Consider the following 26,612-nt stretch of genomic DNA (forward strand, 5'->3'; position numbering starts at 1 on the left):
AATATGGAATTGTATAGAGAAAAATTTTATATAGAAGACTGAAAAATGTCAATCTTTAATAAACTGTGGTCAGTCCTGACAATGTTGGCCAGAAACACACAGAATGGAGGCAATTTCGAAAAAAGATTCACTAGAATACTGGCGAAATCTCATGTTCCACTTTGAAAGGAGCTGACTGAGATGTGGCTTTACAGAGCTATTTAAGACAGTAAATAACACTTGCATTTATATAGCACCTTTAATGTAGAAAAATGTGCTAAGGCACTTCACAGAGACAAATGAAAAACAAATCGTAGAAAAGGTAGATTTAAACTGTAGTGGACATTGATGCAAACTAGTAAAAGGCAAATTTATAACTGGTATCAGCAGATTCTTCACACAAAACAATCAATCAATGCACTTCTAGTCAAGGTCAATATCCAGAAATTGCTTTTAAAGAGTTTGACTTTAAATTGTGCTTAATCATACCCTCAAGTAGCAGATAAAGATCTTAATATTCACAAATACAATTCACACAAATAGTTTCACTGACTCTAAAAGAGATGAATGATGAAATAATTTATCATTTAGTGTTGGTGTCTGATGGACCAGCATTTGCCAGATCTTCTTCAAAGCAATGCTACAAAATTTACTTTTAATCCACCTAAACAGTCAGGAGCTTCAATTTAATGTCTTAACAAAAAGCAGGCATCTCCATCAAAGCATCAGCCTTCATACTGACTCAAGTCTCAAGTAGAATTCTGAATCTTTCAGAATGAAAATCCAAAGTGATTCAGGCAAATTGTAGCATTACTTGTGAAATTGGAAGTAAGCAATTTTATATCTGGCCTTTTGAAAGATATGTCTGGCTACCAATGAATATACAGCTTCAGCATTTTGCAGAGTTTTTTTAAAATAGGAAAATGTTTCCCTCATCAATTGAGAGAAACCCTATATGGTGTGAAAAATTTAGATTCACCAGGCCATATTTATCCCAAATGCTAATTTACATTCAACTTTCTACACACTTATAAAAAGTTTGTACTGGAAGAACAGGCATATTTTTACATTAATTTGCACTTTGAATTCTACGTGATGTCTGTTGTGCTCCATGAAGAACCATAGATGCTTATTACAATAGTTAAATAAATACATAAATCTAGCTCATGCCTGCATGTATAAATTCTTGCTGAACTATCTTGTCTTCAATTTTTTTTTACAAAAGCCAATCATTAAATAAAAACAATAAAGTTAAAATATACTGGAAAATTGGGCAGTACTTAACAGCCCTGTTCCCACCATAACATTTTGAAAAATATAAATGCACATTCTGATAAACCTGGAAAAACATGAAAACCATCTAGTATTGATATTAATGCAGTGAAAACCAGGCAAGAATATTGGAATCATCAAAGACTACTTACTTCCAAAAATATCCCAGCTGAATTTGTTTATATATACAGTATTGTCAGGCTCCCAAATTACTTTGTATCTCAAAGTTCAGAAGTCATGAACCAAATAGCAACTATTTGTCCAATTTTCTTCTCTTCCCTTTTCCGAAGCAGCAGCTCTTTCTTGACGTAGCTCCACGGACGGGCCCTAGCAGTCCTTCAGGGAATAATTTGGTTGTTTCAGGAATTTAGTCTCTATCCAACTGCCTGGCTTCACAATCATTACCAATGTCTTTATTTGGTGTCCAGATAGGTACTCTCTATTCCGGTTACCGGGCAGTGATGAGTAGAATCATATCTATTTCTTTCTTTCTCTATAGCATAGATATTCAGGCAATTTCTGACTCCAGATAAAATCAACTATAATCTGCACAAACATGACCTTTGTGGTCTACAAAGCAGAGTGTCAAACCAGGTACTGAATTTACCTCATGGAAATTAGAGGTATTCACAAATCACTTCTGAATGTGGAGATCTTCAAGAGATAGAAAATATCAGTTCAATAACCTGTGATTAAACTGGAGAGATCAAGGTAGGCTTTTACATCAATAATAATGTGATTTTCACAGTTTTGCAATGAAACCATACAATCGCACTTGAGAAATGTAGCACAGAAATACATCACCTTGGAAATTTTTTGTTTGAGAAAATAGCCAGACTGAAAGAATAGACCTTGATTAATTCTTGCTTTCACTGTCATCACAAAGCAATTAAATTAGTCAATGACTTTGATCAACTTTTCTTCTTCGGGGCCTTTTTCAGACAACATCTGAGAGTACACGCAGGCAGCTTTTGTGGCTAGTGCAGAATCTTTGCAGTTCAATCTGATATTCAAGGTAAACCGTTAGTCACAGGTGATTAAGGTGTGAGGGTGAATATTTTTATTCAATCTTTTTGAAACATCAACCCCATACTTTAGCATCTCATTGTAGTATATTTTTCAGGGATTTGCTTCTTTAAGTCCTTCCCTACTGTAGTGTCTGTTTTAGGAGGATTATAACACAGTAGCTTCTTGAAAAACTTCTACCCACCTGTTGAGAAATTGGAACATTTGTTAATTGTTGCAGGTCACGTCTCTCAGAATTTTATGTTCAAAGCAATGCCCTACAGTTTAAAACAAATGCATAAATAAATAAATTTTCATCTGCTTAGTAACTAAGGAGCATGTTTCTTTAGGTTAATTAAGGATGGCATTAGTCCAATAGTGAGAGATGACCACTAAATCACATTATACAGTCAGTTTGGGTAGAGATAAGAAATAGCAAACAAATGACTCGTGGCATGGTTTATAGGCAGTAACTACGTAATTACATAGTTGGGCAGAGTATAAAGTGAGGTCTGCAGATGCTGGAGATCAGAGCTGAAAATGTGTTGCTGGTTAAAGCACAGCAGGTCAGGCAGCATCCAAGGAACAGGAAATTCGACGTTTCGGGCCAGGGCCTTCCTGATGAAAGGCTCTGGCCCGAAACGTCGAATTTCCTGTTCCTTGGATGCTGCCTGACCTGCTGTGCTTTAACCAGCAACACATTTTCAGCATTGGGCAGAGTATTACAGGTTTTCAAGATATGGTAATACCAACTGGCAATCTTAATCTTCATAATCAGATTGGCAAAGAAAGGTTTATAAATTCATAGAGTGTACTTTTGACAGTTTTGTTTCCCCAAGAGAAAGTAAGAATGTAAAACACAGTCAATCAGGAAGCAGGCAACTTTAGACCTTGCAGTATGCAATGAGATCTCATAGTAATTGAGCCTCTAAGCAAGTGATCATAACGTGACAGAATTTCACATAGAGTTTGAAAGAGGGAAGTGTAGATCTAAGACTAGTGTCTTAATCTTAAATAAAGGCATCTATAAGGACACAAGAACGTGGCTGAAGTGAACTTGGAAAACAGGTTAAAGGATAGGTCAGCAGAGAAGCAGTGTCAGGCATTTAAGGGAATATTTCATAATTCTCAGTCAAGATATGTTCTATTGACAAAGAAAGACTCCAAGAGAATTATGCACTCTGACTAAATAAGGAGTGGACGACAGTATTGAATTTAAAGCATTACATATTGCAAAGTTTATTGGTAGGTCAGAAGATTGGACAGAACTTAGAAACCAGCAAAAATGTAATTAACAATAATCAGGAAGACATTAGAGTCGAAGAGAAAGCTTGACAGAATTATTAAAAATAATGGTGTGTTTCTATAAGTATATAAAAATGAAAAGAGCAGCAGCAGTGAATTTTGGTCCCACAGAGGATCAGACTAAGAAATTAATAATGGAAACAAAGGACAAGATGAAGCACTGATTAGGCATTTTGTGTCTGTCTTCATTATAGAAGACACAAAAAGCATCTTAAGAATACTTGAAAATCAAGAGGTTATAGGGAGGAAGGAACTTAAACAACCACAAATTATGTGGGAAAAAATAACAGAAGCAAAGGCTGTTAAGCCCCCTGCATATGACAACCTGAATCCTACAGTCTGATATGAAGTAGCTGTCGAGATACAGATACATTGGAAAGTAGTTTGGAAAATTGCGACTGTAACACCTCCATTCAAGAAAGGGGAAAGGAAGCAGTAAACCATAAGATTAGTTAACTTAAACATCTGTCAAATGGAAAAACTACATGGAGGTAAAAGCGAACAACATTTTAAAAACTGTATTACAACCAGGCAGAGACAACATGGTTTATGGATATCCATAATAGACCTATCATCTCCTGAGAAAAGGAACAGGAAGTGATTTCATCACAGGAAATAACATCACCAACCCAAAGAAACCCAAACATATAAATAGAAAGCAGGAATTTTCAGCATTGCTTCGCCCGAGGCCCACTGAAGATGTTACCTAGTAGAATAATGAAACGTCTGGAAACGAACCTTCCAGCTCAGCGAGCAAACCTACATCCAGAACCTTAACCTGAGCAACAAATCTTCTCAAAACTTGCCAAATGGTTTATGTTTGAAAAGGAAATCACATTTGACTAATTCCTTATAAGTGCTTTGAGAAAGTAACAAGAAAGGTATATAACAGGGAACTTGGAAATGTGCTATGCTTGGATAAGATGCCCCAACAAAAGGTTACTACACAAAATAAATAAAGGCTTGTGGTGTAAGATGGGTCAGACCAAACCCCCTCCCCCCGCCAGCCCCAAAATATATTATGATAGCCTCAACCTTAACTTTTTTTTATTTTGTAGGCAAGTGCCAGGTGTTGAGTTCTAGATGCAATATGATTGGTCAAACTACCAGATTTGAAGCAAAAACACTTTATTCATATACTATAGTTAAAATACAAAAAGAAGAATTGTAATCATTAACTCCATTGGAAAACTTAACAGAGTAAGAGATTATTTAGCTACTAAACAGTAACTATTCCAATACAATAACATCCCACAAACATCCCCTTGGCAAAAGGCAAATTCAGTATAACAGATTTTGTCTCACATGCATTTCTAGCAGGAGAACCCCAGTTTTTAGCTGTAACTGACAAAGGAAAAACAGCTTCCACATCCAGCTTCAAGACCCCAGCAGCTGCTACTGAAAAACTGAAACTAAAAATCCTGGTTCTGTGGGAGCTTGACCCCACCCTTTCAGGTTGCTTCCAAAAATGGTTTACCCTCGTAGTTCTGAGTAGACCTCTCTCTCAAACTTTCTTCATGACAAAAATCCAGGATAAAATACACTTCTTAAAGCCATAATATTGTCATAAAGGGGTAACAATATGAGCAGTAATAGAGGATGGGTTCACTAACAGAAGGCAGAGAATGAGGGATAAGTGGAATTGGCAAGCTGTTGTGAGTGGGCCAGGGATCAATGCTAAAGTCTCAAAAATTTGCATCTATATCAATGACTTGGATGAAGGCACTGCACAAGGATAGGTAGAAAAGTGAATTATCAAGAGGTCACAAAGGGAAAACAGATAGACTAATAGATCAGCCAAACATTAACCATCATGCAGAATATTGTAAAATATACGCTTGGTTACTTTCAAAAGATGTATTCACTCATTGGATGTGGGCATAACTGGCTAGACAGCATTTATTGTCCATTTCCAGTTGCCCTTGAGAAGGTGGTGAGCTGCCTCTTCAACTGCTGCAGTCCATGTACTTTAGGTCGACCCACAATGTTGCTAGGGGGCGAATTCCATGGTTTTAACCCAGCGACAGTAAAGGAATGATGATATGTTTCCATGTCAGATAGATAAAGTGACTTGGAGGGAAACTTGCAGGTGATGGTGTTTCCATGTGCCTGCTGCCCTTGTTCTTCCAGATGGAAGGAGCTGTGTAAGAAACTTTGGCGAATTTCTGCAGTGCATCTTCTAGGTAGTATACACTACTGCTACTCAGTGTCAGTAATGGATGGAGTGGATGCTTGTGGATGTGGTGCCATTCATTTGGGTTGCTTTGTCCTGGATGGTGTCAGGCTTCTTGAGTGTTGTTGAAGCTGCACCCATTCGGGCAAGTGGGGTGTATTCCATCACACTCCTGACTTGTGCCTTGTGGATGGTGGACAGGCTTTGGGGAGTCAGAGGATCAGTTACTTGCCACAATATTCCTAGCCTCTGCCCTGGTCTTGTAGCCACTATGTATTGAGTCCAGTTGAGTTTTTGCTCAATGGTAACCCCCAGTGGGGAATTCAGTGATGGTAACACCATTGAATGTCACGGGGATATGGTTAGCTTGTCTCTAATTGGAGATGGTCATTGCCTAGCATGTGTGTGGCGCAAATGTTACTTGCCATTTGTCAGCTCAAGCCTGGATATTGTCCAGATCTTGTTGGATTTGAACTTGGACTACTTTGGTATCTAAGGTGTTGTGAATGGTGCTGAACATTGTGCAATCATTGGTGAACATTCATACTTATGATCTTATAATAGAGAGAAGGTCAATGATGAAGCAGCTGAAGATGGTTGGGCCCAGGACACTACCCTGAGGAACTTCTGCTGAGATGTCCCAGCCTGGAAATGACTGACCTCCAACAACCACAACCATCTTCCTATATGCCAGGTATGAATGAGCAGTAAAAAGAGGAAACCAATACATTATTTAACGGCAGAACACTATGATACAAAGATATGTGGACATTCTGGTACATGAATCACAAAAAGCTGGTATGAAGACGCAGCAAGTGATTTGGAAAGCAAATGGAATAAAAATATAAAGTAGTGAAATGTTAGTGCAGATTCAACTGCCAAATGTTTGATAATTCAATCTGTCCATATCCCTTATGAATTATCAAACATTTGGCAGTTGAATCTAAAGTGGGATAACTTTTAACCTTTTATTGGATTTGTGCATTGCTGTAAAAGCCAGCATTTATTGCCCATCTCTCAGTACCATTGAGAAAGGAGTCATGAGACAATGTCTTGAACCACTGCACTCTATCTGGTGTAGATACACCCACAGTACTACTTGAAGGGAGTTCTAGGATTTTGACCCAGCAACAGTGAAAGAACGTAGCAATATAGTATCAAGTCAAGATGATGCGTGGCTTGGAGGGCAACTTGCGAATGGTGGTGTTCCAATACCTTTTCTTCCTTTTGTCCTTGAAGTAATTTACTTTCCTATTCCTACCTGCTGGGATGTTGTCAATAAACTGCATTACAGCACATGTGGATCTTTTATAAAGGTAATTAATGTAGATTGTAAATAGTTGAGACCCCAGCACCAATCCTTATGGCATCCCACTAGTTACAGTTGAAAACTACTGACTTTTCTCAACTTTATTTTTGTTAGTTTGCTAATCCTGTCATGCTAAAAGAATTCCGAGCAATGACCAAATCCCACAATATAGCCTTATATGTGACATTTTTAGAAGAGGTGAAATTGAGACAGAAAAACTGCAAGAAAGGAACATGAGATTATTGTAGATAGTTGTTAACAGCCCATCCCTCGGTAAAGATAGATAATTAGCAGGAGGGAATAGAAATGCAGAAATGGACCATATGAAGGTAAAAGTGAGGTGATAAATGAAACAAAGTCGATAAAATTTGGCAGCCTGGAACAAAAATCATGAAGCAAAACCAATACCGCCAATGAACCAGAAACAAAAAAAAAGAGATGAAAGAGGGAAAATGTCTCACAAACTCCAGGAAAAGGAAGGCAAAAGAGGTTTCATCAGAACACCATTTGGAGAATGTTAAAAGGAGAAATTGTTTTGTGGCACATTTACCAGTACTGATGACAAGTCACTGATCTGAAATGTTAACTCACTTTCTCTCTCCATAGATGCTGCCTTACTTGCTGAGTATTTTCAGTAATTTCTAGCATCTACAGCTTTTGCTTTTGCTGATGTCCAATGACTTGTTTTACTTACCTTTGGGCTGTATGATGATCATCTGCTTTAAATACATAAAACAGTGTACTCTTATGAAGCAACTGGAAAATCACTTTGGGTTCTGAGAGATCATCCTGGACTTCAGAAACTGTGAAGCCCAGCAATGGTTGACTCTCTAATGCAGCTACATCCTGTTTTTAAAAAATAGACATTGGAGATCATTTTTGAGAGAAGCTTCAAATAGGTAAGGCATATTAAATAAAATTATATCACTAGATTACTTAATGCAGCTTATGTAAAGTTTTAGCTTTGTGGGCCGTATTGGTCCTTGCTCACAATGACAGGGCTACAAAGAACATTTACAGAGTCACAGAAATCTTACTGTGCAGGAGGCCATTCAGCCCATCAAATCTGTACCAATTCTTCAACTGAGCAATAGTACCAACTGCCAATCTCCTGCCTTTTCCCCAGAGCCTTTTAAATTATTTTTGTTCAAATAATCTAATGCCCTCTTGAATGTCTCAATTGAAAATGCCTCCATCACATTTCTAGTCAATGAATTCTATAACCTAACCGCTTGCTGTGTGGAATGCTTTTTTCTCATATCACCCTTGCTTCTTTCACAAATCACTTCAAATCTATGCTCTCATTCTTTTTATTTTGCAAACAGGAACAGTTTCTCACTATCTACTGTATCAAGGTTTTGAATATTCCTATCAGATCTCCTCAGCGTTTTCTTTCCAAGAAGAAAAGTCCTAACTTTTTAAATCTATCCTCATAACTGAAATTTCTCTTCTTTGGAATCATTTCTGAACATTACTTCTAAATCCTTCAATGTATTCATATTTTTCCGATAATGTGGTGCAGAAATATATACAATACTTCAACTGAGGTCAAACAAGTGTCTTATGTAAGTTCATTTTGGAGTTCTTCTCAACAGTTTACAAAGCTCCCAAGTTTCCATTCAAATCCATCCATTAATTTTCATGTTACAGGCTGTTAAAACCAATAAACAATTTCAAATTATTCACTAATAAATCAATGCCTCTCTCTCAAGCTCCATATCCATAAAATTCATCAAGGAAAATAAGCAATAAAACAATCTGAATATAAAGGAGAACTGTATGGCCTGTACTTTAAAGGCTACAATGGCAGGGATCAGGAGCCACAAAGTTGGATACTTAAAACTGCAGTAGCTATTGTGTTTCCCATTGTGTTAGTCATTTCAAATGTCACAGATAAGTGAATTAAACACTTGTCTTTCCAGTGAGAAATATTTGAGGGGAAAGGAAAAAAATGCATGCCACACAAACAGGCTAAGAATGTTCCCAACACAGCTGTAGAGGTTGATACACACAATACAGTGAATATTGCAATAAGCTGGCATAAATAGCCTATTAGGTCCTAAAAAAACATGTTGAGTTTTGTAAAATAATCATGACAACTTAATAATAGAAAGAAACAGGATATCAAATAATATCTTAGTATGAAATGGTGTTGTGTTAATATTACCTATTGCACTCTAAACATTTTTTAGTTCTCATCAGTTAGCTGTGGTACAGTCATAGACATTTAATTGACAAATAAATATTTATCTGTATAATAATTGGACAGGCTCTTACCTCACTGGCAGCATAAGTATATAACACCTTATCCTGAATGACAAACCAGAGTCGTTTCCATGGTTTCTTAATACCTTTTGACCTATAAAGGTAGCCACTCATCGATGATGCTCCAGTATTAGCAGATACCTGAAATAAACAGTGGAGTATTGTGTATTTTAAAGTAAAGTTTTGGATAACTCTGTGTCTCTCTTACTTTGATCATTTCTGGTTTGTTGACAGGTTTACTGATCTTTCTATTTCTAGTTCTAGCAAAGATGCTGTGGGACGTGCCGTGTACTTCTAACTTTGTTCAATTTCACTTTCTCCATTCCTGACTGCAAACTATTAATAGCAGTAAAATTCATAATTCTCGACTAGTTAGAATAGTCCTGTAACTTGTAACAAAGTTGACTGTAAGTAGTTCAATGATGGAAAGGTCAAGGAAGAGTTCCTCTGTCACCTGTAGATAAAGCCCTATAGTTAGGGAACTGCAATAAAGGCAGCTTCCTAAACAACATGCAGAGAAATGAAATTCAGGAAAAACAGAGCTATGGTTAACTTCAATTGAATACTTCTCTGCAAAATTCTCACCCAACAGGGTAGGTTGCCTTAAACATGCAAGATGTAATAGGAGTCAGTCATTTGTTTCCTAAAGCCTGCTCTTCTAACTGTAACCTCAACTATACATTCCTGCCTATCCCTGAAAAGGTTTCATCTACTTGTTTACCAAGAATCTATACACCTCTGCCTTAAAAATGTTCAAAGAATTTGCCTCCATCATCTTTTCGGGAAAAGGGTTTCAAAGACTCATGATCCTCTTGACAGCAATCATTTTTCATCTGTTTTAAATGGATGACCCTTTACTTTGAAACAGTGATCCTTGGTTCTCGATTCTCCCTGAAGAGGAGACTTCTTTTCCAAATCCATCTTATTAAGATGCCTCAAAATGTTAAACAAAAACAGAAATTGCTGGAGAAACTCAGCAGATCTGACATCATCTACAGCCCTAAAGATCTTACAGGTTTCAATATAGTTATCTCTCAAGTGTTCTAAATGCTAGTGGATACAAGCTTGGCCTGTCCAATCTTTTGGCATAAGACACTCTTCACCAATTCTAGGTATTTGCTTAGAAAATCTCTAAACTGTTTTCAACACATTTTTTCCTTCTTTAAATAAAAAGGAGATTAATACTGTGCTCAGTAGTTCAGATGTGGTTTCACCAATGCCCTGTATAAGTGAAGCATAACCTCCCTACTTTTATTCTTAATTTGCTCCTTATCCTAAACAAAACAAACATTCTTTTCGCTAATCTTTTGTGATTCATGCATTAGAACACCCAGATCCTCTACATCTCAGAAATTTGCAATCTCTCATCAGTAAATAATGTTTTTATTCTTCCTGCCAAAATAGTTAGTTTCACTTTTTCATTACACACCATTTGCCAAATCTTTGCCTATTCACAAACTATATCTTTTTGTCGCCTCTTAATGTCCTCTTCACAACACATTATCCTACCTGCCTACCTTCAATTCCTTAATTCAAATCATTTATATAAATCGTAAAAGAGTCAAAGCTCCAGCACTGATCTCTGTGACATGCTAACTGTTAGATCAGGCCAAAAAAAAAGACTTGTTTATTCTTCCATCGTTTCCATGAAGATTGATACTTTCAAAGTTAATTCGGGATAACAAACCTTTTTTTGATGGTGGCATGCAGGGAGGGATGGAAAATCAGCATAACTGCAGAATAGTGAAGAGACTTTGACTGCAATTTCGCCTTTGGATCAGAAGGTTTATAGACTTTTAAGGTCAGACCTAGAACTTGTAGACAATCTAAAATTAAATACCCAAACAGCACTGACATCTTGCTGCACTCTCAGAATGGACATTTACATGTATCATGTGAAGGTTAAGGATATTATGGCACTATTGGAAGAAATGCAACATGGCATTCCTCATTCATCAATGCTGACGGCTATCATCAGTAGTTAAATTAATTTCTGTTTATGGAGTTGTGCTACATGTACTGCTTCCAATGCGATGTCATCAAAACCAGTACTAGTTTTAAACATGCATGCTGATAGCATCCCGGTCAAATTCACTAGCACCTTTCTCAACTTGTTAAATTGCCTGACAGCATATCTGACACAGACAACAGATGAGCAGAAATTTCCTCTAATTAAATACTGGAAAGACTGAAGTCATTATCCTTGGTGCATGGCACAAATTCTACTGCCTGGCTTCTGAATAGTTACAGCCCAGAAAGAGGTCATTTGCGTTGGCTCCTCAAACAGCAATTCAGAGGTTACACTCCCCTTTTTCCTGTAACCCAAAATTGTTAATGTTTTCAAATTTTCAAGTTCCTTTTTAAAGCTATATTTGAAACTGCCTCCACAAAGCACATAGGTAGTGAATTTGAGATCAGAGAAATTCACACACAAAAACTTTTTCATGTTGCTCTGTTCATTCTTTGATTTCTCTCTATCTACTCTGTTCAGACTCATCATGGTTTTCATCTGTCAAATCTCCTTTCAACCTTCTCCAGTAAAAGACAGCAGCTCCAGCTTTTCCAGTGTATCCTCAAACCAGTCTTTCACCCTGGAATTATTTGGATGAATCTTTCCTGTGCCATCTCTAAAGTCTTCATACTGTTTCTAAACTGTAGTGGTCAGAACTGGATACAATAGTCACTTTTGTAGCACTTTCTTAGTAAAGATAGTTGCAAAGAAGTCATATAGTCATAATTTAAAGGTAATTGGAGGAAGGTATAGTGGAGATGTCAGAGGTAGATTCTTTATGCAGTGAGTGGTGGATGCGTGGAGTGCACTGACAGTAGTGGGAGTAGAGTCAGAGGTATTAGGGACATTTAAGTAACTGCTGGACAAGCACATGGATGACAGTAAATTGAGGGGTGTGTAGGTTAGGTTGATCTTAGATTAAGATAAATGCTTGGCACAACATCGTGGACCAAAGGGCCTGTACTGTTCTGAACTGTTTTATGTTCAATGTTCTACCTCAGCTATGCTCTTCTTCTTCGTGCATAAATCCCATTTCTTGTTTTAATTGCCTCTTCTTGCGACATTCCTATATGTTTTTTACAAGACTTTTGGATTTGTTTGTATCAGACATCTGTCACTCACTTCTTTTCTGTTTTATTTTGCCATCTATCACTTTTGTCATCCAGGGCCATCATGAAGATGACCCCTTTCCACCTTCAGAACATTATTTGAATCTGCGTTACTCAGCTCACCTTCTGCTGAAACCCTAATTTATTCTTTTGATACTTCTAACTCGACTACTGCAGTATATTCCTGAGATTAGACACAATCATCCTAAAGTTCTCCTGGCTGACCTCCACCTTGTACCCTGCAACTGAAAGTCATTCAACATGATGCTGCCCATGCTCACTGACTCCAAGTGAAGCATGTATCCATTTTAAAATTTCTCATCTTTAAATTTCTTCAAATCCCTCATAGCCTTTGTACCCTTCTTCTAGTTCAATAATTCTGAGGTGTTGATGTTCATCTAATTGTATCCTTTTGAGCATCTCCAATTTTACCTGCTTCACCATCAGTAAGTGACGAGATCCTAAGCTCCGGAAAATCCCCATAAATCTTTCTGCCTCTACACTATTTTTCCTCCATTTTTGCCACTTTTTCTCAATGCTTTATGCCGTTTATGTTAAGATTGCTCCTTTACAGGCCTGTGGCCTCAGGAGTTTTGTTATCTGAAAAGGCACATATAAATGTAAGTTGTCTACAATAGCAATTTCTTTCTACTCAAAAAATGCTAAATAAATAGTTTCTGTTATAGTAATTGATTTGTTTTAAAGACAAATATCAGGGACACAATAAAAGAGAAGTTAAACATAATACCAACTTAAACAAAATAGTAACTGCATTTTTGGACTTTCTGTTCCTCACTCAAATCCAAAAATCAAATTGGGTGGGGTAACATGTTGCTGCTTCGGTGCCCTAACTTTCGGGAAACAAAGTAGCAGTTTGACCTTGCTTTCAGTGAAATACAAGAAGAAATGCTTAGACTTGTACATCCACCAAGAGCATGTCACTCGTGGCATCAAAAGGGTAGTTCCAGGAGGTAAAAAAGATGCAAATACCATTTGATAATTAATAAACAGATTTTAAGAATTGCAATAAAACCCAGCACTGAGTCCAGAAGAGCTTGAAATCCATGAGAAAAGTAGATTTCAATTTTGATCACAATATCCCAACAATTTATTTATAAAGACCATGCAATCTTTGGAGGGTAGAGTGCATGAAAGCAATAATGTAATGTTCCAAAGTCAACATGTTCTTGCTATTGGTAGCAGAAATGTGGTACAACATTTTCAACCTATAATCATTTATGCATAATCATCAACGAGTTCATTTCTTGTCAATACATCGGGTATTGGTGGAAAGCATAAGCACTTTGGATAAATGATAGTCTGTCATTTTTTCGATTTTCTGCCAATTGAAAACAGCCAACTATCTGTAAGTTTTTCTGAAGTTAGTAAAACACTTAATGTGACAGCAAATTAATACCCCCCCCCATATACCAAAGTATACATGTCATGAGCTTTGCCACTATCTATTCCACAGTCATGCAACTGTGGAAAGTCACTTTCTTCGAGTCATAGAGATGTACAGCACAGAAATGGACCCTTCAGTACAATTTGTCCATGCTGACCAGATATCCTAAATTAATCTAGTCCCATTTGCCAGCACTTAGCCCGTATTCTGTAGAACCCTTCCGATTCATATAATCATCCAGATGCCTTTTAAATGTTATAATTGTACCAGCTACCACCACTTCCTCTGGTAGCTCTTCCTTAATAGGCAAGACAGTACCAAAGGCTACAAGGACATTTAATATTCAAGTTGTATCTTTTATTTGTTGTGACTAGAACAGTCAGATGATATCAGTTAAAGCTGTTTGCCCCACTTACTTCTTTCAGTGCTGCTGGAATTTTCTTGTGCTTCCGTCCAGAAGAATGCTGAATGCTGTGAAAAACTGAGGTAAGGGCACTTGACGATTTGTGAGTTGCAGACAGCATCTTTGGATCAGGTGACTGTTCTTCTAATTAACAGTAAGTGAATAGGTTTATGTTAAAATTAATATTAAAATCCAATGCAAGATTAAAAAAAAACAATTTAAACTCTTGCAATATCTAATTAGTTTCTACAGTTGTATTTGGAGTTGGAGGAGGGATGGGAGAAGGTAGGGCTGCATCATCATTTGGATTCTGGAGAATTTCCAGAAAATTGAAAACTGCCAATATGATGCCCCTGTTCAAAAAGAGGGGGAGGTAAAAAGCAGGTAACTGTGGGCCAATTTACCTAATGTGTACTGTTGGAAGAGAATGGGAATCAGTTAAGGAAGTAATAGCAGATCATTTTGAAAATTATAATCCAATTAAGCAGAATCAGCATGGCTTCATGAAAAGGAAATTGTGTCTGACTAAAATATTAGTTTTTATGAGGGAATCTCAATAGAATGGATAGAAAGAAATCAGAAGATGTATTGTATTTGGACTTCCAGAAGGTGTTCTCAGGTGCCTCACAAAAGGTTGCAGGTAGTACATTAATGTAGATAGAGAATTGGCTAGTGAGCAGGAAATGGCGAGTGGGCATAGGGGTTCCTTTTCAGGTTAGTGACCCATAATGTGGGAAAATATGAAGTTGTTCATTTTTGGAGTGAACAAAAGAACAGAATATTATTTAAAATAGTTTAGAGAAAACTACAAAGCTGCCAACACAAAAAGGATTTGGACGTACTTGTGCACGAAACATAAAGTTAGCACACAGGTGCTGCAGAAAATCAGGAATGCTAATGGAATGTTGGCCCTTATTTCAAAGGGATTGGACTATAAAAGAGTAGGGAAGCCTTACTGCAACAGCACAAGGTGCTAGTGAGACCACGTCTTTTGTACTGAGAGAAGATTTTGTCCTATATCATTTCATTGAGTTAGTCCAGAGAAAGTTCCTAGTAAGGAAGATCCCTGGTCAGGTTAAAGTCAACTAGGAGAAAGCGAGGACTGCAGATGCTGGAGATCAGAGTCGAGAATCTGGTGCTAGAAAAGCATAGGTCAGGTAGCCTCCGAGGAGCAGGAGAATCGACATTTCAGGCACAAACCCTTCATCAGGAATTAGGCTTGTGAGCCGAGGGGGTGGAGAGATAAATGGGAGGGGGTGGGGCTGGGGGGAAGGTAGCCGAGAGTGCAATAGATGGGTGAAGATGGAAGTAATGGTGATAGATCAGAGAGGAAGGTGGAGTGGATAGGTGGAAAGGAAGTGGTCAGGTCGGACAGGTCTTGAGGCCAAGTTGGAAGGTTGGAACTGGGATAAGGTGAGGGGAGGGGAAATGAGGAAACTGGTGAAGTCCACATTGATGCTACATGGTTGGAGGTCCCAAGGTGAAGATGAGGCGTTCCTCCTCCAGGCATCAAGTGGTAAGGGAGTAGTGATGGAGGCGGCCCAGGACCTGCATGACCTTGGCAGAGTGGGAGGGGGAGTTGAAGTGTTCGGCCACAGGACGGTGGGGTTGGTGTAGGTGTCCTGGACGTGTTCTCTGAAGAGCTCTGCGAGTAGGCGTCCTGTCTTCCCAATGTAGAGGACACCATATCGTGAGCAACAGATTTGGTAAATGACGTGTGGAAGTGCAGTTAAAACTCTCATGGATGCGGAAGACTCCTTCGGGGCCTTGGACAGAGGTGGAGGGGAAGGTGTGGGCACAGGTTTTGCAATTCCTGCAGTAGCAAGGGAAGGTGCCGGAAGGGAAGGGTTGGTTGGGGGGAGGCATGGACCTGACAACAGGGCATGGAGGGAATGGTCTTTACAGAAAGTGGATAGGGGTCGGGAGGGAAATATATCTCTGGTGGTGGGGTCTGTTTGTAGTTGGCAGAAACAGCGGAGGCTGATGCGATGCATACGGAGGTTGGTGAGATGTAAGGTGAGGACTGCGGGGTTCTGCCTTTGTGCAGTTGGAGGGGTGTGTTCGAGGGTGGAGGAACTCCCCTCATCCTCGCCTTCCACCCCACCAACTTCCGTTATACATTGCATCATCCTCCACCATTCCTTCCATCTACAAACAGACCCCACCACCAGAGATATATTTCCCTGTCACCCCATCTGCTTTCCGTAAAGACCATTTCCTCCGTGACTCTCTCTTGAGGTCCACGCCCTGCATCAACCCACCCGCCCCTCCCGGCACCTTCCCCTGCCACCATAGGAACTGCAAAACCTGAGCCCACATCACCCCCCTCCCCTCCTTCCACGGTCCCGAAGGAGCCTTCCACATCCAGAGTTTTACCTGCACTTCCACACGTCACTTACTGTATCCATTCTCCCAATGGGATCTTCTCTATATTGGGGAGACAGGATGCCTACTTGCAGAATGCCTCAGAGAACATCTCCTGGACATCCCCACCGCTCCATGGCCGGACACTTCATCTCCCCCTCCCACTGCATCAAGGATATGCAGGTCCTGGGCCTCCTCCATCACCACACCCTAACCACCCAACACCTGGAGGAAGAATGCCTCATCTTCTGCCTTGGGACCTTCCAATCACACAGCATCAATGTGGATTTCACCAGTTTCCTCCACCAGTGACCTGTCCATTTTCCTTCTACCTATCTGCTCCACCCTCCTCTCTGAACTTTCACCATTACCCCACCTCCATTTACTTATCGCACTCTCAGCTACCTTCCCCAAGCCCCACCCCCAACCATATTTATCTCTGTACCCTCCACCTCCCCTCCCCCCCAGCTCATAGGCCTCATTTCTGATTAAGACCTCGTGCCTGAAACATGATTCTCCTGCTCCTCGGATGCTGCCTGACCTGCTGTGCTTTTCCAGCACCACACTCTTGATTCAGATCCCTGGTAAGGAGGAATTGTTCCATGAGCAAAAGGTAAACAGGTTGGGACTCCATTCATTGGAGTTTAGAAGAATGAGAGGTGATCTCCTTGAAACATACTGAATTCTTAAGGGGCTTGACAGGTTAAATTCTGAAAGGATGTTTCCCCTCATGGGAGAGTCTAGGACTAGAGAGCATAATCTCAGATAAAGGGGCACCAATTTAAGGTTGAACTGGGGGTTGAATGTCTTTGGACTTCTTTGTCACAATGAGCAGCAGGGAGAGTCCTTGTACATATTTAACACTGAGTTAGGTAAATTCTTGAACAGCAGGAGAAATCAAAAGATTATGGGGAAAGTGCAGTAAAGTGAATATTAGCAACGTTGAATAGCCATGATCCTGTTAAATAGCAGACCAGGCTTGAGCAGCCGAATGGCCTATTCTTATTCAGAATGGTTTTATTTGAAAATGATTTGTGCTCTCTCAATAGGTCATTTGTTGATCTCAGCATGTCGGCAGGTAGTGTACTGAGCCAAAGAGTCCAGGAATGTCACAGATTCCTGGTCCTGTGCTGAACTCAGATTCTGGATCAGTGGTGCTGGAAGAGCACAGCAGTTCAGGCAGCATCCAACGAGCAGCGAAATCGATGTTTCGGGCAAAAGCCCTTCATCAGGAATAAAGGCAGTGAGCCGGAAGTGTGGAGAGATAAGCTACAGGAGGTGGGGGTGGGGAGATAGTAGCATAGAGTACAATGGGTGAGTAGGGGAGGAGATGAAGGTGATAGTCAGGGAGGAAAGGGTGGAGTGGATAGGTGGAAAAGGAGCTAGGCAGGTCGGACAAGTCCGGGCAAGTCACGATGACAGTGCTGAGCTGGAAGTTGAAACTAGGATGAGGTGGGGGAAGGGGAAATGAGGAAACTGTTGAAGTCCATATTGATGCCCTGGGGTTGAAGTATTCCGAAGCGGAAGATGAGGCGTTCTTCCTCCAGGCATCTGGTGGTGAGGGAGCGGCGGTGAAGGAGGCCCAGGACCTCAATGTCCTCGGCAGAGTGGGAGAGGGAGTTGAAATGTTGGGCCACGGGGCGGTGTGGGTGTCTCGGAGATGTTCCCTAAAGCGCTCTGCTAGGAGGCGTCCACTCTCCAATGTAGAGGAGACCGCATCGGGAGCAACAGATACAATAAATGATATTAGTCGATGTGCAGGTAAAACGTTGATGGATGTGGAAGGCTCCTTTAGGGCCTTGGATAGAGGTGAGGGAGAAGGTGTGGGTGCAGGTTTTTACAGTTCCTGCGGTGGCAGGGGAAGGTGCCAGGATGGGAGGGTGGGTCGTAGGGGGGCATGGACCTGACCAGGTAGTCACGGAGGGAACGATCATTCCGGAAGGCGGAAGGTGGGGCGGGAGGGGGGGGGGAGGGAAATATATCCCTGGTGGTGGGATCTTTTTGGAGGTGGCGGAAATGTCGGTGGATGATTATGCGAAGGTTTGTAGGGTGGAAGGTGAGCACCAGGGGCGTTCTGTCCTTGTTACGGTTGGAGGGGTGGGGTCTGAGAGCGGAGATGCGGGATGTGGACGAGATGCGTTGGAGGGCATCTTTAACCACGTGGGAAGAGAAATTGCGGTATCTAAAGGAGGAGGCCATCTGGTGTGTTCTGTGGTGGAACTGGTCCTCCTGGGAGCAGATACGGCGGAGGCGGAGGAATTGGGAATACCGGATAGCATTTTTGCAAGAGATAGGGTGGGAAGAGGTGTAATCCAGGTAGCTGTAGGAGTTGGTGGGTTTGTAAAAAATGTCAGCGTCAAGTCGGTCGTCATTAATGGAGATGGAGAGGTCCAGGAAGGGGAGGGAGGTGTCAAAGATGGTCCAGGTAAATTTAAGGTCAGGGTGGAATGTGTTGGTGAAGTTAATGAATTGCTCAACCTCCTTGCGGGAGCACGAGGTGGCACCAATGCAGTCATCAATGTAGCGGGGGGAGAGGTGGGAAGTGGTGCCGGTGTAATTACGGAAGAGTAGCCCACCCAGACCCATTCCCTTACCCTATATTTACCCAAGACTAATAAGCCTAACACTATGGGCAATTTAGCATGACCAATTCACCTGACCTGCACATCTTTGAACTGTGGGAGGAAACTGGAGCACCTGGAGGAAACCCACACAGACAAAAGACAAAAGGAGAATGTGCAAACGCCACACAGACACGACCATGGCAGGAATCAAACCTGGTCCCTAGCACTATGAGGCAGCAGTCTTGACTACATTTCTTGACATCTAATGGCATAAACATCACCAATTCCTTCATCAACAACACTCTCAGTTTATGAACAGAACCCTAACTGAACCAGATATAGTAATATTCTACGACCTTGTCTTGGTGCTCCAAAGCTGCCAACACCCATGATCTGTGACAACTGGGGTGGGTGGGAAGGAGAATGTTTTGACAGCAAAATGAAACATGCTTGTGAAAGTAAATGGGGCATGGAACCCAAGCTTGGGAAAGCTGGAAGATATGAAAAAGCTTGAAGAAATGAGAAACTTGTGAGGGGAGAAGGGAGGAAAGCTTTAGATTTTTGAAGTAAAGAGCATAGGACAAGACAATTTTCAGGATTCAAAAGCAGGTAGTTAGGGCACACCCACAATTAAAAAAACTGTATCCTTTAAAGGGGCCTCACTATTGTTCATACATGGTCACAATGCCACGCAGCCACTGCTGCATTGGAGTTCATGATCCCAACACTTTGGCTGTCAACCCTACTAGGGGTCACAACACACAATTTGGGAAGACCTGACATTGAGGAACTAGAGAACCGCCAACTGCAATTTTCCCTCCATGTCTCTCATCACTCTAACTTGGAAATACAAAACCTCTTCACATTCACTCTTTCAAAATCCTGGAATTTCCTTTCCAACAACTAATTGTACTGACTTCAGCAATTCAAGGGCAATTAGGAATAAATTAGGAATAATAAAGGGTGGCACGGTGGCTCAGTGGTTAGCACTGCTGCCTTACAGCACCAGGGTCCCAGGTTCGATTCCAGCCCCAGGTAACTGTCTGTGTGGAGTTTGCACATTCTCCCAGTGTCTGTGTGTGTTTCCTCCAGGTACTCCGGTTTCTTCCCACAGTCCAAAGATGTGCAGGTCAGGTGAATTGGCCATGCTAAATTGCCCATAAGTGTTAGGTGCATTAGTCAGAGAGAAATGGGTCTGGGTGGGTTACTCTTCAGAGGATCGGTGTGGTCTGGTTGGGCCGAAGGGCCCGTTTCCACACTGTAGGGAATCTAAAAAAAATAGCATTACCTGCAAAGCCTGCATCCTCAATGAATTAATTTTAAAATTTTGGATTTAGGGCAAAAGGTGTATAGAGAATGGCAATAATAGTGAAGGGTATAAGATGCGGGATCCACAAAACTGAGAGACTACCAACTGAAGCACATCAGATGGCATGCAAGGCTGAAAGATGTTGCAGCTAAATGATTGGGTGAGGTCATGGAGAAATCATTGAATGTGAAATGCAATTTCGAACAAGTAGGAATTTTGCATGGAATGAACTACACAACATCAGCAAGCAAGACAAAGGACAGGTTCTAGAGGCATTAATGGCTGGAATACATTTGTGCTGCAGTGGAGGGGAGGGAAACACAAAGTTAAGCAAGGGTTAAATAAGCCAACATGACAACAGACAGGATATTGAGCTTGAAGCTAAACTCAAAATCAACAGGTCACCCAAGTTATAAGATTCTGCATAAATTAACTGCAGATAGGAGAGTGGAATGAGGTGAATAGGGTTTTAAATGTTTTGGCAGAAGTCAAATAATGGTTTTGGCATTACCAATAATTATTATTCTTCACCTGTTAAATGATGCTGGACAAACAATCCGTTAACACAAAGGCTATGAAGAAGTTAAGTATGCTGGGGAGATATACAGCAAAGTATTATCACATCGATACAGAAAAATTCACCAGAGCTTCTGAATAATATTGCTGAAGGACTGCATTTTCCTTTGCCCCTTTGGAGTACTGGAGAGATGATACCTGGGATTTCTGAGGAGCAGTATCATTAGAAGTATTTGGTGACATGGAGACAAACAAGGACACTGGATTTAATGGGGGAACTGTGTTTGGGCTGTCAACAGTGTTAAATGCTGCTAAAGGACAAGGAGAATAAAATACCATTGTTACAGTCAAGGCAGTCACTAGGGACTTTGACTGCCTTCAGCAGCATTCCGTGCTGTTGTCAGGATGCAAGCAGAATGGGAGGGATTTGATCAGGGAATCATGGGTGGAAATAAGTTGGTGACAATTTTGTGTGTTTGGATCTTGGATGCAAAATGGAGGTTACAGATAGATAGATGTGAAGAAAACAAAACATCAAACAGTTGAGGAAAATGATTAATCTTTTATTTTCTGGTATCTGTGACAATCCACACTCTTATTTGATCAGAACATAATTATTGTTTAAATCCAATCAGGAATAATCAAAATTTGGAGATGCTGGTGTTGGACTGGGGTGTACAAAGTTAAAAATCACACAACATCAGGTTATAGTCCAATAGGTTTAATTGGAAGCACTAGCATTTGGAGCGATGCTCCTTCATCAGGTTCGAGCAGATGAGTGACTTAACAAACAATCAAGGTATTTTTCAATGTATAATTTCAGTTACATCACACTGTAAACTTTTGCTATAAATCCTGTTTCTTACAACTGTGTACTCCACAACCACCTGATGAAGGAGCAGTGTTCCAAAAGCTAGTGCTTCCAATTAAACCTGTTTGACTATAATCTGGTGTTGTGGAATAATCAAAGGAATTATACACTGAATTGACTGTCAGATGAATTGATATCCACACGTATGTATACTACAAATATCATGCTCTATATTTTTTTTCTGGCTCTACATGGATCAACATGGTTTGGAGGGGTGGTTATTTCGACTGTCTCTTCTGCAAGATACAACAACATTTCCAGAGCATCAACATTTCTAACATTAATAATTTCCTTACCTCTCTTTTGCAATTCTGAGAAGCAGAGATCACAAACTCTTGCAGGTCGCTTTTTAAGGTAATCCAGATTAAATTTGTTTACTGAGCAGGCTTGACAAACAATCTGAAAGATAAAACTACATCACACACCGCTCAACAAAACTTTACCTGTCAGAATAATGTACTTAAACTGAATAAAAAGGAACAATTTGGTTCAGGTCTGCAGAAAATCTGATGAAGCTTATATATATGAATATCTCAAAAATAATCAGCACTAGTAAATGAATAATTGCACATTGAGTTGGGGTTAGGTCATTACCATCTGATTTTAACACTGGAATCAAAAGAGTAATGCATAAAACAGACGCTAAATTTTTGTTTCCACTCAATCATGAAGTAAATGTTACAATTTAGGCTACGTCTCAATAAGTTAATTATAATCTTCAAAAGATTAACTTGCATAGTCAAGCTTGTTCTTTTTCCTTGAACTGAAACTTAACTTTATGCAGCAAATATTTGAAACAGTACCACTAAACAGCAAAGACTGACCTGCAATTAGAGTACATGCCAGAGGTAACAAGGTTTCCCGAAGTGGGTGACAGCGGAGTTCATGAACAGAACCCTAACTGAACCAGATATAGTAATATTCTACGACCTTGTCTTGGTGCTCCAAAGCTGCCAACACCCATGATCTGTGACAACTGGGGTGGGCGGGAAGGAGAATGTTTTGACAGCAAAATGAAACATGCTTGTGAAAGTAAATGGGGCATGGAACCCAAGCTTGGGAAAGCTGGAAGATATGAAAAAGAGTGAAGAAATGAGAAACTTGTGAGGGGAGAGTTACAGTAGAGTTTGGCTTCTATGCTCAACCACAAACCATTTTCTTGGTTGAGGATTGGGTATTGTAGATGTATAGAGGGTTCCTAGTTGGGATTCCTGTTATTCAGAAGGAAATTGTGTTCACCGGGTTGGACACTTCATTTTTAGTCATGCCAGGAGTATATCCAGGCATTTCCTTCTGCATGCTTCACTAAACCACTGGCTTGATGGTAATGGTATAGGGAAGAGATGTCAGCCCATGTTGTGGTTAAATTCCACTCTAGTAATGGGCCAGAATGCCTCAAGTATTCAGGACACAGAACAGGTAGAGATGATAGTATCTGAAGCTTTGTCTAGAAGATATGACTGTCCACAAGGTTGTCTGTGTCATGACTGATCAGAGAGATGGTTCTTCCAATTTTCATACAAACCCCTAGATGTTGGTAAGGAGGATTTTGTAGGATAAATTGGGGTTAGTTTTGTTGTCTTTTCCAGTACCTCAATCAATGCATGATGGTCTGTCTAGTTTCAATACTTAAGACTTTGTAGCAATTTATACAATCGAGTGGCTTACTAGGGCATATGAAGTGTCAACCATATTGCTGAGACTCTGGAAACACACGTCAACTTTACAATGAGGGAGGAAGCCATTTAGTCCATTATGTTTGCTCTAGTTCCCTGCAGATTTTAACTTCATGCCAGACTTCTGCCTTTACTCATAATCCTGCACTCTATCATCTAATGCCCTCTCAAATTTGTCCATTAAACCTGTTCCAACACACTTGCTGGAAGTTTATTTCAGACCCTAACTACTCACAGCACAATAAACATTTTTTGAAACCCACATTTGCTTCTTTCGAAAGTTATATCCAACTGGTTCTCATTTACCATTACCATCAAGCCAATATAATACCAGAAAATGTCTGAAGATGTTGTGGTTCTGTTCACCGAGCTGGGAATTTGTGTTGCAGACGTTTCGTCCCCTGTCTAGGTGACATCCTCAGTGCTTGGGAGCCTCCTGTGAAGCGCTTCTGTGATGTTTCCTTCGGCATTTGTAGTGATTTGTACCTGTCGCTTCCGGTTGTCAGTTCCAGCTGTTCGCTGCAGTGGCTGGTATATTGGGTCCAGGTCAATGTGCTTATTGATTGAATTTGTGGATGAATGCCATGCCTCTAGGAATTCCCTGGCTGTCCTCTGTTTGGCTTGTCCTATAATAATAGTGTTGTCCCAGTTGAACTCCTGTTGCTTGTCATCTGAGTGTGTGGCTACTAAGGATAGCTGGTCATGTCGTTTCGTAGCTAGTTGGTGTTCATGGATGCGGATCATTAGCTGTCTTCCTGTTTGTCCTATGTAGTGTTTTGTGCAGTCCTTGCATGGGATTTTGTACACTACATTGGTTTTGCTCCTGCTGGGTATCGGGTCCTTGGTCCTGATGAGTTGTTGTCTGAGAGTGGCTGTTGGTTTCTGTGCTATTATGAGTCCTAGTGGTCACAGTAGCCTGGCTGTCAGTTCAGAAATGCTCATTTCAGAAATGTTCGGAAGGACTGCTTTCCAGTCCAGGCAGCATCCTGGTAAATCTCCTCTGCACCCTCTCTAAGGCTTCCACATCCTTCCAATAATGAGGTGACCAGAATTGAACACAATATTCGAAGTGTGGTCTAACCAAGGCTTTAAGAGCATAACCTCGCAGCTCTTAAACTCAATCCCCGTGCTAATGAAAGCCAACACACCATACGTCTTCTTAACAGCCCTATCAACTTGGGTGGAAACTTTGAGGGATCTATGGACATGGACCACAAAATCCCTCTGTTCATCTATGCTGCCAAGAATCCTACTTTTAACCCTGTAATCTGCATTCAAACTTGACCTTCCAAAATGAACCACTTCACACTTTTCCAGATTGAACTCCATCTGGCACTTCTCAGTCCAGTTCAGCATCCTGTCAATGTCCTGTTGCAACTTACAACAGCCTTCCACATATCCACCACTCCTCTAACATGCATGTTATCGGCAGACTTACTAATCCACTCTTCCACTTCATCAAAGTCATTTATAAAAATCACAAAGAGCAGAGGTCCCAAAACAGATCCCTGCAGAACACCACTCATCACCAAGCTCCAGGCTGAATACTTTCCATCTACTGTCACCCTCTGTCTTCTACGGACCAGCCAATTCTGCATCCAAACAGACAGATATCCTTGTCTCCCATGCCTCCCTACTTTCTGAATGAGCCTAATATGGGGAGCCTTATCATATACCTTGCTAAAATCCATATACACCACATCCATTGTTCTACCTTCATCAATGTGTTTTGTCACATCCTCAAAGAATTCAATAAGGCTTGTAAGGCATGACCTTCCCTTCACAAAGCCATGCTGATGAGCTCTAATCAAGCTATGCTTTTCCAAATCATCATAAATCCTGTCTCTCAGAATCCTCTCCAGTAACTTGCCCACTATCAAACTAAGACTGACGAGTGTGTAATTCCCAGGGTTATCCCTATTCCCTTTCTTGAACAAGGGAGTAACATTTGCCACCCTCCAATCATGTGGTACTGTTCTAGCAGAGAGTGAGGAAGCAAAGATCATCACAAAGGCACAGCAATCTTTCCCCAGACTTCTCATAGTAACCTTGGGTATATCCCATCTGGCCCAGGGGACTTCGCTATCCTCCTGTGTTTCAAAATTTCCAGCACATCCTCCTTCTTAACATCAACTTGTTCAAACATATCAGCCTGTTAAACACTGTCATCACAAACGACAAGGTCTCTCTCACTGTGAATACTGAAGCAAAGTAATCATTAAGGACCTCCCCTAACTCCAGGCACAAGTTCCCTTCACTATCCTTGGTGGCCTACTCTCACTCTGGCCATCTTCTTGTTCCCCACCTAAGTGTTGAACACCTTCAGATTTTCCTTAATCCTACACGCTTAGGCTTTTTCATGCCCCCTTTGAGCTCTCCCAAGTCCATTTTTTAAGTTCCTTCTTGGCTACCTTGTAACCCTATACAGCCCTGTCTAATCCTTGTTTCCTCAACCTTAAATAAGATTCCTTCTTCCTAGGTCATCCAAGGTTCCTTTGCCCTACCATCTCTTCCATGCCTCAGTGGGACAGACCTATCCAGCACTCGCATCAAGTGCGCCATAACAACCTCTACATTTCTGTCATGCAGTTCCTTGAGAAGATCTATTCCCAATTTATGCTCCCCAGTTCCTGCCTAATAGTATTATAATTTCCCTCCCCCAGCTGAATACTATCTTCTCCTATGCTCTCCATGACTATAGTAAAAGTTAGGGAGTTGTGATCACTATCACCGAAATGCTCTCTCACCATGAGATCTGACACCTGACCTGGTTCATTGCCAAGCACCAAATCCAATATGGCCTCCCCTCTAGTTGGCCTATCTGCACATTGAGTCAGGAATCCTTCCTGGATACACCTGATAAAATCTGCTCCATCCAAACTATTTGAACTAAGGATGTTCCAATTAGTATTAGGGAAGTTGAAGTCACTCATGACAACAACTCTATTACTTCTGCGCCTTTCCAAAGTCTGCCTCTCAATCTGTTCCTCCATGTCTTTGTTGTTACGGGGGGGGGGGGGAAGGGTATAGAGACTCCCAATAAAACGATTGCTCCTTTCTTTTTCTGACTTCCACC

At 40.7% G+C, this 26,612-nt stretch overlaps 1 protein-coding gene across 2 annotated transcripts in view; it reads right to left on the reverse strand.

Moving 5' to 3' along the window:
- Positions 1-249: 249 nt before the first annotated feature.
- fgd6 (FYVE, RhoGEF and PH domain containing 6) overlaps positions 250-26,612 on the reverse strand; it is a 149,083-nt gene continuing 122,720 nt past the window's right edge. Inside the window, exons 17-21 of one of the 2 annotated variants that reach the window (XM_060843046.1) lie at positions 22,157-22,259; positions 14,250-14,380; positions 9,321-9,449; positions 7,738-7,889; positions 250-2,461 (exon numbers count right to left, since the gene is read on the reverse strand). In XM_060843046.1, coding sequence (XP_060699029.1) covers positions 2,425-2,461; positions 7,738-7,889; positions 9,321-9,449; positions 14,250-14,380; positions 22,157-22,259 — 552 coding nt within the window. In that variant the 3' untranslated portion in view covers positions 250-2,424. Of the gene's footprint in view, positions 2,462-2,492; positions 2,535-7,737; positions 7,890-9,320; positions 9,450-14,249; positions 14,381-22,156; positions 22,260-26,612 lie in introns of those variants that run through there. The other variant, XM_060843047.1, reaches the window with a different exon arrangement.

Source organism: Hemiscyllium ocellatum, chromosome 23 (genome assembly GCF_020745735.1).
Source record: "Hemiscyllium ocellatum isolate sHemOce1 chromosome 23, sHemOce1.pat.X.cur, whole genome shotgun sequence".
In the NCBI taxonomy this organism is placed as follows: Eukaryota; Metazoa; Chordata; class Chondrichthyes; order Orectolobiformes; family Hemiscylliidae; genus Hemiscyllium; species Hemiscyllium ocellatum.